Consider the following 12,886-nt stretch of genomic DNA (forward strand, 5'->3'; position numbering starts at 1 on the left):
CTGTTTCCTCGAAACTCTCTGTTCCCAGTGAGCCAACAACTATCTCCAATGGGAGAACTGCTTCCATCCCATAAGTTAGGTTGAATGGCGTTTCTCCCGTACTTGAACTTGTAGTGGTACGATATGACCACAGCACTGTCGGGAGCTCATCCACCCAGGCAGACTTCGATCTAAGTAACCTTTTCTTCAAACCGTTAACTATGGTTTTGTTCGATATCTCAATTTGTCCATTGGCCTGAGGGTGCACCACTGACGTGAACCTGCGATGAATCTTTTTGTCTTCGCACCACTCCTTGAAGGGACTTCTTTCAAATTATGTGTCGTTATCGTTTATGAGAATTCTAGGGGTGCTAAAACGAGCCAATATGTTTTTGGTCATGAACTTTATCATTTGATTTCCCGTGACGGTGGCCAGCGGTTCTGCCTCTATCCACTTAGTAAAATAATCCACAACCACTAACAAGAATTTCACACCCCCTGGTGCTGGTGGGAATGGTCCCACTATGTCAATCCCCCATTGGTGGAATGGCCAGGGGCTGGTGATACTAGTCAACGGCATGGTCGGTTGATTGTGGAAAGGGGCGAATCCCTGGCATTCTTTGCGTTTCTTGGTTAGGGCTGGGACGTCGTTGCACACGTCTGGCCAATATACTCCTAGGCGGAGTATTTTACCTGTGAGTGCTCGAGCGCCTTCGTGTGCCGCCGCATCTCCAGAATGACTTTCTTCCAAGAGCGTCTGCCTCTCTTTCTTAGAGATGCATTTCATCCATGCGCTTCAATATCGTCTCCGATACAGTTGGTTATCTCTGATTGCAAAATGCGACACCCTGATCTTGACTTTTCTTGCCTCCTGTGGGCCATCAGGGAGTACGCTATGGCACAGGTAATCCGTGTATGGTTTGGTCCATTCCGGGGTTGTCGATATTGTATTAACCCTTTGGTTATCAATACTCTCTCCGGGAGCACCTCAACTAGCACTTTCTTTGTTAAGTGATCATAGGAAGTTGAGGCTAGCTTGCTGAGAGCATCCGCCCTTGCATTCTTTCCCCGGGAGATTTGTTTTATTGAAAAACTTTTGAATGTGCTGGTTAGGCTACAGAGTGCATCTAGGTATTTATGCATTCTCGGATCTTTTGCTTTAGATGTCCCATTTATCTAGTTTGTGATAAGTAATGAATCACTGAGAGCTGCTAGTTGCTTTGCACCAACCTCCTTGACTAGCCGCAGACCGGCTAGGAGTGCTTCGTACTCAGCCTCATTGTTAGACACTTGGAAATCGAATCGCAGCGCATAAGTGATTTCTTCGCCTTTGGGGCTTTGAAGGATCAGGCATGCGCCTGAGCCTTCCTTACTTGTTGCGCCATCGGTGTATAGTTTCCAAAGTTCTTTGCGGGCTTCAGGCTCCAATGGATCGACAGAGATTGTTGTCAGCACTCCCTTGATAGTATCTGGGATTTCGACCAGGAAGTCTGCGAGGGCCTGGGCTTTGATGCTAGTCCGGGAGTGATAATGGATATCATGTTCGCCTAATTCTATGGCCCACTTGGCCAGGCGCCCAAACTTTTCCGGCCTTAGCAGAACTTGCTTTATTGGGTAACTAGTCAGAACATCCACCTTGTGGGCTTGAAAATACCTCCGTAGCCGCCTAGCGGCATACACCAGGGCGGGGACCAGCTTCTCTAAGGTTGGGTAATTGACCTCTGGCCCTTGCAAGGCCCTACTAACAAAATGAATGGGCACCTTCTTGCCCTCCCTCTCCACCGCTAACACGGAGGAGATAGCTTCTTTGGAAGCTGGTAAATACATATATAGTGTCTCCCTTGGTAGCGGGCAGGCGAGAGCCGGTAGTTGGTGTAAGGCATCTTTCAGCCGTTACAATGCCTCATCTGCTTTTTCTGTCCATTTGAACTGTTTTTTATCTAGGCACCCTTTGAGTGTTTGGTATAGAGGAAGCTCCTTTTCTGCAGATTTGGCAATGAATCTTCCCAATGACGTTAGCCTACCGTTGATTTCTTGTACACCCTTGAGGTTGTGAGGAGTTTTCGACTCAATGAACTCCTGGATTTTGGTGGGATTGGGCAAAATCCCTTCCTTGGATATCTGATACCCAAGGAATTGACCTTCCTCTACTCCAAAAGTACACTTAGTTGGGTTTAACTTCATCTGCGCTTTAGCTAGCGTTTTGAAAGTTTCTTCCACGTCGTGGAGCAATGTTTCTTCATTGTGGATCTTAACTACCATGTCGTCGACGTAGAATTCGATATTCCAACCAATTTGATCGGCGAATATCTTGTCCATTAACCTCTGATATGTAGCACCCACATTTTTTAGTCCAAATGGCATTTTCTGGTAGTAGAAAGTGTCATTCTCGGTATGGAAGGCAGTTTTCGCCTCGTCCTCTCGTTTCATCTGTACTTGATGGTAACCCTTGTACGCATCAAGGTAACATTTGAACCGAAACCCTTCAAGCGACTGAACCTTCTGCTCTATCTTCGGAAGGGGATAACAATCCTTTGGACAGGCGTTATTAAGATCAGAGCAATCAATGCACATTCTCCATGACCCATTGGCTCTCTTTACCATGACAGGGTATGCTATCCATGACGGGAACATTACTTCCCTGAGTATGTCGACGTTCACCAGATCGGCCACATCTACTCCTGTCAGATCTGTTGGTTTCCAGGTGAAAATGGTGAAATATTGCTTCAGAAGCGCTACCAGTCGTGCCCTGGTCTCGCCTAATAGGTGAGCGCCAATGCGCATGACCTGTTCTGGATATTCCATGTTTATTTGGTGTTGTTCGGTGGAACGTCCTTCCTTCGACTTCTTTGGTGCTCGCACCAACTCGGGAGCGGCTATGATCTGGTGGCAGTGCTGCGCCCTGGTGTTAGTGGTGATGATTGTCGTTGATCCCTGGCGCGTGCTAAATTTAACTATGCCATGGATCGTTGATGGCACGAAATGTAGTAAGGAGATTGCCGACCGTCCAAGCAAAATATTGTGTTGTGCTAGAAACCGGATCACAGAGAATTCGATTGTTCTTGTGATTCGGTCCCTTTCGTCGTGACTGACCAACGTTAAGGGCATCCGAATAGTGCCCAATGGCCACAAACTATGACCGGTGAACCCTACCAATGGTCCTTCGGTTGGGGGCTGTAGCCCCTCCTTCCACGTATCTGGTAGCTGCCTGAAACAATACTCATAGAGTATATCAGAGCAACTAGCATTGTCGATGTATATTCGATGGATTTTTGTGTTACGAATGAATCCAGATATGAGGAGTGGATCTCGTGGATCCCAGTTCAATGGTCTGGGATCGCCGCTCGAAAAACTAATATTGAGTAGATTTCTCGAGAGTACCTCTATCTCGTCCTCCGCTTGGTGAGTTGTGTTTCTCTTACGAGACTTAGAGATAGTGAGTACCTCCGTGCTATCATACGGAGGCTCCTGCAGCAGATTGGGATGTGATATTGTCGTCTGAGGCAGTGAACCATCCAACGACAGTTGCCAGAAACTGCTCTGGAGTACTGGCTCCGTAATCGGCGGGATCTGTGCCATTAGCACCTGGGTTGGGGCCTATGGTCTATACTCGCAGTGGTGGTCGTTGGTTACCATCACCGGTACTTGAAACAGATCTTCTCCTGCAGTCGCAGATGCTGTTGGTTTTAGAACACCCTTTTGCAGAGAACCAACGTCGTTTATTGGTTGTATCACTCTGAGGATACGTCCGGATGGCACCAAATGTTGTAACATGCTCTACAGGGGATTGGATGTTGGTTGACGGATCAGTCTTAGAAGTTTCCTGAGAACACAACACATAAAAGTCGTTAAAGGAAGACCGGGTGTTCTGTCGGGACATCGCTCCGAAAGTCAAGTTAGTTTTCTTAGAGAGAGAGTTTAGGGTAAAATCTATGAGGAAGAAGATGGATCCCTTCCTTGAGTCGAAAGAGATCCTTTTATACATGTTACTTACGGATCGTGGGGACCCTGTCCAGTGGGTGTCAGACATGGCCTCCTCTTACTGAGAGAAATACGCCCATACTAACTAACTGCCATGTGACGTCAGTTCTGGGCGTCATCAAGCTCTTTATCACGACCTGATTGGTCGTGAGTGAATGAGAAGATCACAAGGAATATTCTTTCCTCGTGAGGGAAAGCGAACCGTCATCTCGGTGTTGGATTACTTGGGCCAAGACCGGGCCTCGGCCAAGGTCCTGGCTTGATAACGTCCCGTTTATGCTTTCCGTTAAGTTTAACGTGGCCGTGTACGGTAATGTTAACAACCGCCCACACTCACTTTCCAATCAAGCTTACCCAAACAATTTCCTTATTTGGAGAAAACAAGTTCTAGCAACCCTAACTGGTCTCTGTAACACTAGTCAAAATAGGTCAATAAACAATCACATGTGATTATGCCAATCATGTAATGTGATTTTGTTAAACTAGTAATGTGATAAACTTACTATGTAGTTCATGATAAAGTATGAACTTTCATACATAATTTATGATACAACTCAAAGTATACGTCCATACGATTCCAAAAATATAGAGAACGTCTGAATCTGACTTCGCATGAAGAAGTTATGATAAACCGAAAACTATAAATCTCTATAATAAGAGAAATTTAAAATAGACTTAGAGTTAGCTATTGGAGTCTAAAAGAGAGTTATAGTGCTCGTAAATACCTATGCGTGCATATAAAGAACACTGAAAACGGAGTTCGTATGCAAAAGTTATGGCCTTCCGAAGATGCAGCTGTCAGAAACCCTAATTTAACTGAACTCACGACGTGAGCATCAAAAATTCACGACGTGAGGAGTCAACAGACACTAATCAGAGCTAGAAAACACGCGTTAAGGCTATGGGATGACTCATGGAAGTTCACGACGTGAAACTATCATGTTCACGACGTGAATGGCCCCAGAACACCCTATAAATAGCGATCAAAACTCATTCAATCCTTACATCTTCCACTTTCTTTCTCTCTCGTTTCCAAAGACCGTTTTCCTTCCCGAGCCTGAAAATGATGAGCCTCTGTCCGTTTAGATTCTATAATCATGCTACTAATGTGAGTTTCACGGCCCCACTTTCTAATATTACGGGGGAAAACGCATGCTAAATATTATATATACATTATTATTATGTCTATATGATAGTATATTAGTATCAACGTAGATAGTTATAATAACCGGGATATAGTTATTTCGTATCTGAAAGTATACAACTATCGTAAAGTTGTTAGCATGTTATTGTTATAGTAGTATACTAATGTAGATCTTGAGTTATACTTAGGATTCTATATATATGTTGTGTGCGATATAGTTCCGAAGTTATATTCGGAAGTTCTATATGTTAATTTATAAAGTATGTTGTTATTATTAGTTTTATGACAAGATAAAACTTGGTATGTTATATGTTGTTGTTGTTATTGGTTTTATGTCAAGATAAAACTTGGTTTTACTTTAAGTTATAGTTGTTATACTGCCTAAATGTTATGAAGTTAGGAGTGTTGTTTAAAAGCATAGTCTAGTAACTTAGGGTTTTAGACATGAAGATGCTTTTGTTGTTAGGACTATAGAACGCCGTCAAAGTCTACATGAGCTACCTCATGCAGCAACTAAGATTGGGGATCTTAGTGGAAGTCCTATGACCTGTAACCGTTAATCCCGTGTGAGCGAGGAAGTCATGTATGAATAAGATACGGGTTGACGACCCCACTCGTGGTTGTTAATTACAACCCAAGACAGGCGAGTGACGATTCGTTCCTTTTATTTGTTATTGTTCCGGCGTCGATGAAGCGCGCGGTATTGTTTCTCATGGTAAATCATGAGTGTATTGTTTCTCATGATAAATCATGAGTGTATTGTTTCTCATGGTAAATCATGAGTGTGTTTTGTCAGAGGTTTTGTTGTCAAGCAGCGGTTACAGACTCATGGTAGCAACTTGTTAGAAACATTATACTTCGTCGCTATACAAGTATTAATGTTAAGTATAAGTTTCCCCATACTTATACCCTAAGTACTACTTGTATATTAAGTAGATAATTATACCTAACACACATACTGGTATTGAATTGAAATAGATTTATACGTAGCGGTTTTTACTCGTATAGAATTGAAATAGATTTATACATAGCAACTTTCGTTTGTATGGAATTACAAGCACTTATATTTATAGTATATGAGACTTATAGGTAAACTACTTATTTGGTAAGTAAACTTTTATACCTAGGATATATATACCAAACGTTGGAGAGTCAAAATGATACATTCAAAACTATACTTTTGAACTTGGAAAATGTATTATTTTTATATGGAGTCAAAACTTGTGGACTCACCTACTTTATGTTGACGTATTTTAAATTGCATGTGTTTTCAGGAAGTTCATAAATATGATACGAGAAATGACGTTACACTGCCCGATGTTTCCGCCGACGGTCGGGGTGTGACAGATTGGTATCAGAGCTATTAACTATAGTGAGTACTTTCTTAGGAAAGCACGACTATAGTTTAGGGTTTACGCTGTTAGGTTTAGGTATATCCCTTAAACCTACAAATAAAAAGTATTATTAAATTATACTACTGAAGGACTACTTACGGGAGCGGTGACAAGGATAGACATGTAGATTTGGGTTGCTGGATTTCAGAACGGCTATATGCTAAAATGATCCTGCCCACCGACTGTCCTGACTGGCCGGTGCCTTATCAGCTATACCTGAAGTAACAAACAATAATTAATAATACCTGTGAATACAACAAATACAAAGATATAGAGTTATGTATGAACTCAGTCCCACGATGAGAACACATGTATAAACCAAAAATATAGAAAACCTAAACCCTCGATAACTATACAACACAATGTTTTAGGTCAAACTCCTTAGTCGAGTTTTATTGTACATGGGCCGAACTACAACTAAACGTAGACTGATCACCAATGTTTAATTATGGTTATACCAATGCACAACTAAAATTGGATACGGTGTTTGATAGACTAAAACACCTGAATATTCTAGAAGATTCAAGATAGATCTCATATCAGGATACCATCAACTCGGAGTACAAGAAGACGATGTTCCGAAGAAAACATTTAGGACTCGGTATAGTCATTATGAGTTCCTAGTTAAGCCTTTGGATTGACCAGCGCTCCAACAATGTTCATGGACCTCATGAATAGTGTTTGCAAACCGTACTTGGATAAATTTGTGATAGTAGTTATCGATGATATATTGATATATTCACAAACCAAGGAAGAACACGGTCAACACTTGCAAATAATCTTGGAACTACTAAGAAAAGAAAAGTTGTACGCCAAAATCTCCGAATGTGAATTTTGGATTAAAGAAGTACAAATTTTTAGAACATGTAGTTAGTAACAAAGGGATTCATGTCGAACCCTCCAAGATTAAAGCAACTAAGAATTGGGAAGCACCAAAGACGCCAACAGAAGTGCGTCAATTCATAGGACTTGCTGCCTATTACCGCAGATTCATAGAGAATTTCTCCAAAATAGCCAAGCCGCTTACAACACTAACCCAGAAGGATACGAAGTTCAACTGGGAAGACAAACAAGAAGCTACTTTTCAGAAACTGAAGCAAATGTTGTGTAGTGCACCAATCCTATCCCTTCCAGATGGAACAGAAGATTTCGTCGTATACTGCGACACATCAAATCAAGGATTGGAATGTGTGTTGATGCAAAGAGGAAAAGTTATCGCCTATGCATCACGACAACTTAAGGTGCATGAGAATAATTACACTACCCATGATCTTGAATTGGGAGTTGTAGTTTTTGCACTAAAAATTTGGAGACATTACTTATACGGTACTAAGTGTACTATTTTTACTGACCACAAGAGTCTCCAACACATCTTCAACCAAAAAGATCTTAATATGAGACAACGAAGATGGGTCGAATTGTTGAATGATTACGAATGTGAGATTCGTTATCATCCTGGAAAGGCAAACGTGGTAGCAGATGCCTTGAGTCGGAAAGAATATATTAACCCTATGGGGTACGAGCATTAACTATAACTATCCATTCTAACCTTACCGCACAAATTAAAGAAGCTCAACTTGAGGCTCTAAAAGAAGAAAACATCAAGAACGAAGCTTTGTGAGGAATGGAAAAGCAACTTATACAAAAAGATGACGGAACGCGACACTTTATGAACCGAATTTGGACGCCTAAGTTCGGTGGAGTCAGGGACTTGGTCTTAGAAGAACCCCACAAGTCCATATATTCCGTGCATCCAGGTTCTGACAAAATGTACTTAGATTTAAAAGTACATTATTGGTGGCCAAACATGAAGGCAGAAATTGCTACTTATGTGACCAAATGTTTAACTTGTTCTAGAGTAAAGGCAGAACATCAAAATCCTTCAGGTTTACTTCAACAACCGGAAATACCTGAATGGAAATGGGAGCAGATATCAATGGACTTCATCACTAAGTTACCTAAAACTCCTAGTGGATTCGACACTATTTGGGTAATAGTTGATAGATTTACGAAGTCCGCCCATTTCTTACCAATTAAGGAGAACGACAAAATGGAAAAGCTGACTAGAGCTTATCATAAGGAAATTGTCAAATTATATGGAGTTCCAAATTCTATTATTTCTGATCGAGATAGTAGATTCACTTCACGATTTTGGCAATCTCTACAAAAATCCTTAGGAACACGTCTAGATATGAGTACAACGTACCATCCACAGACTGATGGTCAGAGTGAGAGAACCATTCAGACTTTAGAAGATATGCTCCGAGCCTGTGTAATAGACTTTGGAAATATGTGGGATACTCATTTACCGTTAATTGAGTTTTCCTACAACAATAGTCATCACACCAGCATCAAGGTTGCACCGTTTGAGGCTCTTTATGGACGAAAATGTCGTTCCTCAGTATGTTGGGCAGAAGTTGGAGATACGCAGATGGCCAGAGAACGTACAGGTGATACCTTACGTACTGGACCAGAAATAATCCACGAGACAACTGAAAAGATCGTGCAAATTAAGGATCGATTAAAGGCTGCACGTGATCGTCAAAAGAGCTATGCTGACGTAAGACGTAAGCCTTTAGAATTCCAAGTTGGAGATAAAGTAATGTTGAAGGTCTCCCCTTGGAAAGGCGTAATTCGATTCGGGAAACGAGGCAAACTAAACCCACGGTATATAGGACCTTTTGAAATTCTAACAAGAATTGGTTCTGTCGCATACCAACTCAAGTTGCCTCAAGAGCTAAGTAATGTGCACGATGTTTTTCACGTATCAAATCTCAAAATATGTCTTTCCGATGACACTCTTGTTATACCTCTCAAAGAGATACAAGTCAATACGAAACTCAACTTTGTAGAAGAACCTGTTGAGATCATGGACCGAGAAGTCAAACGATTAAAGCAAAGTCGTATTCCCATAGTGAAAGTTCGATGGAACTCTTTACGAGGACCCGAATTTACTAGGGAACATGAAGATCAGATGAAAGAAAAATATCCCCAACTGTTTGACAAAACCCCATCCATAAGATAAATTTCGGGACGAAATTATTCTAACAGGGGGAGAATGTAACACTAGTCAAAATAGGTCAATAAACAATCACACGTGATTATGCCAATCATGTAATGTGATTTTGTTAAACTAGTAATGTGATAAACTTACTCTTTAATTCATGATAAAGTATGAACTTTCATACATAATTTATGATACAACTCAAAGTATACGTCCATACGATTCCAAAAATATAGAGAACGTCTGAATCTGACTTCGCATGAAGAAGTTATGATAAACCGAAAACTATAAATATCTATAATAAGAGGAATTTAAAATAGACTTAGAATTAGCTATTGGATTCTAAACGAGAGTTGTAGTGCTCGTAAATACCTACGCGTACATATAAAGAACGCCGAAAACGGAGTTCGTATACAAAAGTTATGGCCTTCCGAAGATGCAGCTGTCAGAAACCCTAATTTGACTGAACTCACGACGTGAGCATCAAAAATTCACGACGTGAGGATTCAACAGACACTAATCGGAGCTAGAAAACACGCGTTAAGGCTATGGGATGACTCATGGAAGTTTACGACGTGAACCTATCATGTTCACGAAGTGAATGGCCCCAGAACACCCTATAAATAGCGATCAAAGCTCATTCAATCCTTACATCTTCCACTTTCTTTCTCTCTCGTTTCCGAAGGTCGTTTTCCTTCCCGAGCCTGAAAATGATGAGCCTCTGTCCGTTTAGATTCTATAATCACGCTACTAATGTGAGTTTCACGGCCCCACTTTCTAATATTACGGGGAAAAACGCATGCTAAATATTATATATACGTTATTATTATGTCTATATGATAGTATATTAGTATCAACGTAGATAGTTATAATAACCGGGATATAGTTATTTCGTGTCTGAAAGTATACAACTATCGTAAAGTTGTTAGCATGTTATTGTTATAGTAGTATACTAATGTAGATCTTGAGTTATACTTAGGATTCTATATATATGTTGTGTGCGATATAGTTCCGAAGTTATATTCGGAAGTTCTATACATTAATTTATAAAGTATGTTGTTATTGTTAGTTTTATGACAATATAAAACTTGGTATGTTATATGTTGTTGTTGTTATTGGTTTTATGTCAAGATAAAACCTGATTTTACTTTAAGTTATAGCTGTTATACTGCCTAAATGTTATGAAGTTAGGAGTGTTGTTTAAAAGCATAGTCTAGTAACTTAGGGTTTTAGACATGAAGATGCTTTTGTTGTTAGGACTATAGAACGCCGTCAAAGTCTACATGAGCTACCTCATGCAGCAACTAAGATTGGGGATCTTAATGGAAGTCCTATGACCTGTAACCGTTAATCCCGTGTGAGCGAGGAATTCGTGTATGAATAAGATACGGGTTGACGACCCCACTCGTGGTTGTTAATTACAACCCAAGACAGGCGAGTGACGATTCGTTCCTTTTATTTGTTATTGTTCCGGCGTCGATGAAGCGCTCGATATTGTTTCTCATGGTAAATCATGAGTGTATTGTTTCTCATGATAAATCATAAGTGTATTGTTTCTCATGGTAAATCATGAGTGTATTTTGTCAGAGGTTTTGTTGTCAAGCAGCGGTTACAGACTCATGGTAGCAACTTGTTAGAAACATTATACTTCGTCGCTATACAAGTATTAATGTTAAGTATAAGTTTCCCCATACTTATACCCTAAGTACTACTTGTATATTAAGTAGATAATGATGTGTGTGAAACGTACTAGTTTTAATCCTACTAACTTAAACAAAAAAAACAAACACACAAAAGGCAGTGTACCTATCGATTAGTAGTTTAGTTCAGGTATGTAGGGTATCGAACACAGGGAATGGTAAACAATTAAAATAAATGCTAATATTATCTAAATAAAACAATATAAAAGGGGGTTTCTCTAGTTTTGCAAGACTAGAAACTTAAACAATCAATTAACACTCAAACAAAATACAGTTAACAATTAAGAAGAACAAGAAAGGACAACTAGATTCAATGATAAAAGAGACTTCTGTTCAGATTTGATTCACTTATTCCTATGGTTGATTTCGTGGCAAGTGCAATGGATCAATATGTCAATGGTTACCGATTCCTAATATGATTGGGTTCAAGTTCACTATTACCAATCCTTTAGTAGACAAGTTAATTCAAACAGTGGCCAGTTGATTAAACTAACAAGTTTCCTAGTGTTCAGTTCGTATCAAGTAAGACTTGTAATAATAGCTAATCAAATTTGTTCAATTCAATCAACTCATATGTGGTTGTTCATCACACATGCTCACACATTGATTTACATATTTTCTAGTTAACCCTAGTTTCATGTTCACTATTCCTAGGCATACAATCTTGTATTCTCAAAATGATATGAATCAAGTAATCAAGAAAATGTTCATACAACTTAATAACTCACTTATTAACAGAAAATATTTATCATCAATACATGAGGATCTTTAACAAGCTTAACAAGATAAATAACCAAATTAATATTAATCCAACCACTCAATCAAACCATGTTCATAAGATTATCTCATCCAAACAGAAGTAAAAAGCTTTTAGCTCATATCTACAGCAAGTACTAACCTAAAATCAAAATCTAATGATTCAAACATGGTTCAAAACAAAGATTAAGAAAAGAAGAATGATTATTTGCCTTTGATTCTCTTCTAAATTTTCTCTTATGTTGCAATCTCGAAAACTGAAGCTTCAAGAACCCTTCTGGTCTTCAATAATCGCAGCTAGCCTCCAGAAAGTGTTAGGGTTCGAATGAGAAGCATTTCTATATATAAATTCTGAAAACAGGGCCAACTCGACGAGTTTTCACCACCAACTCGTTGAGTGTTTTCGATAATCCGCGTATACAGCGTGTACGGCAAGGCATCTTCGAATCTGGAACATTCTGACCAACTCGTCGAGTTTTGGGTCAACTCGTCGAGTTCTCTTGGAATCAACATTTTCTCAAAACACGAAAGTCGTCCGAAATTGTGTCTAGTTTTCAGAACATTTTGAATCTCGTCAATCGGAGTTACGGTGATGAGATATGGCCAAAACACTGACGATGGGTCAAGCTGTCCAGCAACATCCTTCTTTCTTCAGTCTTCAATCTCCAAGCTTCCAATCACTCAATCCTCTTCCTTTTTCACCCGAGCATGTCTTTTATTGCTGAAATTGAAATATTAATCTAATTAAGTACCTTTTTTCCATAAAATGATATAAAATCAACAATAATTAATAAGATAATGAATGATTTCTATGACTAAATAAGCCCATATCAAAATACCCCACACTTGACTTTTGCTTGCCCCCAAGCAAAACCGAATTTTAGCATGCTAATATCACATAAGACAATCCCAATTGAACCCAGCCATT

General features: G+C 39.8%; 1 protein-coding gene across 1 annotated transcript; it reads right to left on the reverse strand.

The window, feature by feature from the left end:
• Window positions 1-1,872: 1,872 nt before the first annotated feature.
• Window positions 1,873-3,558, reverse strand: LOC145136985 (uncharacterized). The gene has a single exon (XM_079071120.1). The coding sequence runs from the start codon at window positions 3,556-3,558 to the stop codon at window positions 1,873-1,875; it is 1,686 nt and encodes a 561-aa protein (XP_078927246.1).
• Window positions 3,559-12,886: the final 9,328 nt, after the last annotated feature.

The sequence above is a fragment of the Lactuca virosa genome, chromosome 9 (genome assembly GCF_052849685.1).
Source record: "Lactuca virosa cultivar CGN04683 chromosome 9, Lactuca_virosa_CGN04683_v6, whole genome shotgun sequence".
NCBI lineage: Eukaryota > Viridiplantae > Streptophyta > Magnoliopsida > Asterales > Asteraceae > Lactuca > Lactuca virosa.

Coding starts and splice junctions, on each gene's coding strand:
- LOC145136985 (XM_079071120.1), bottom strand. CDS start 3,558: ATGGCACAGATCCCGCCGATTACGGAGCCAGTACTCCAGAGCAGTTTC.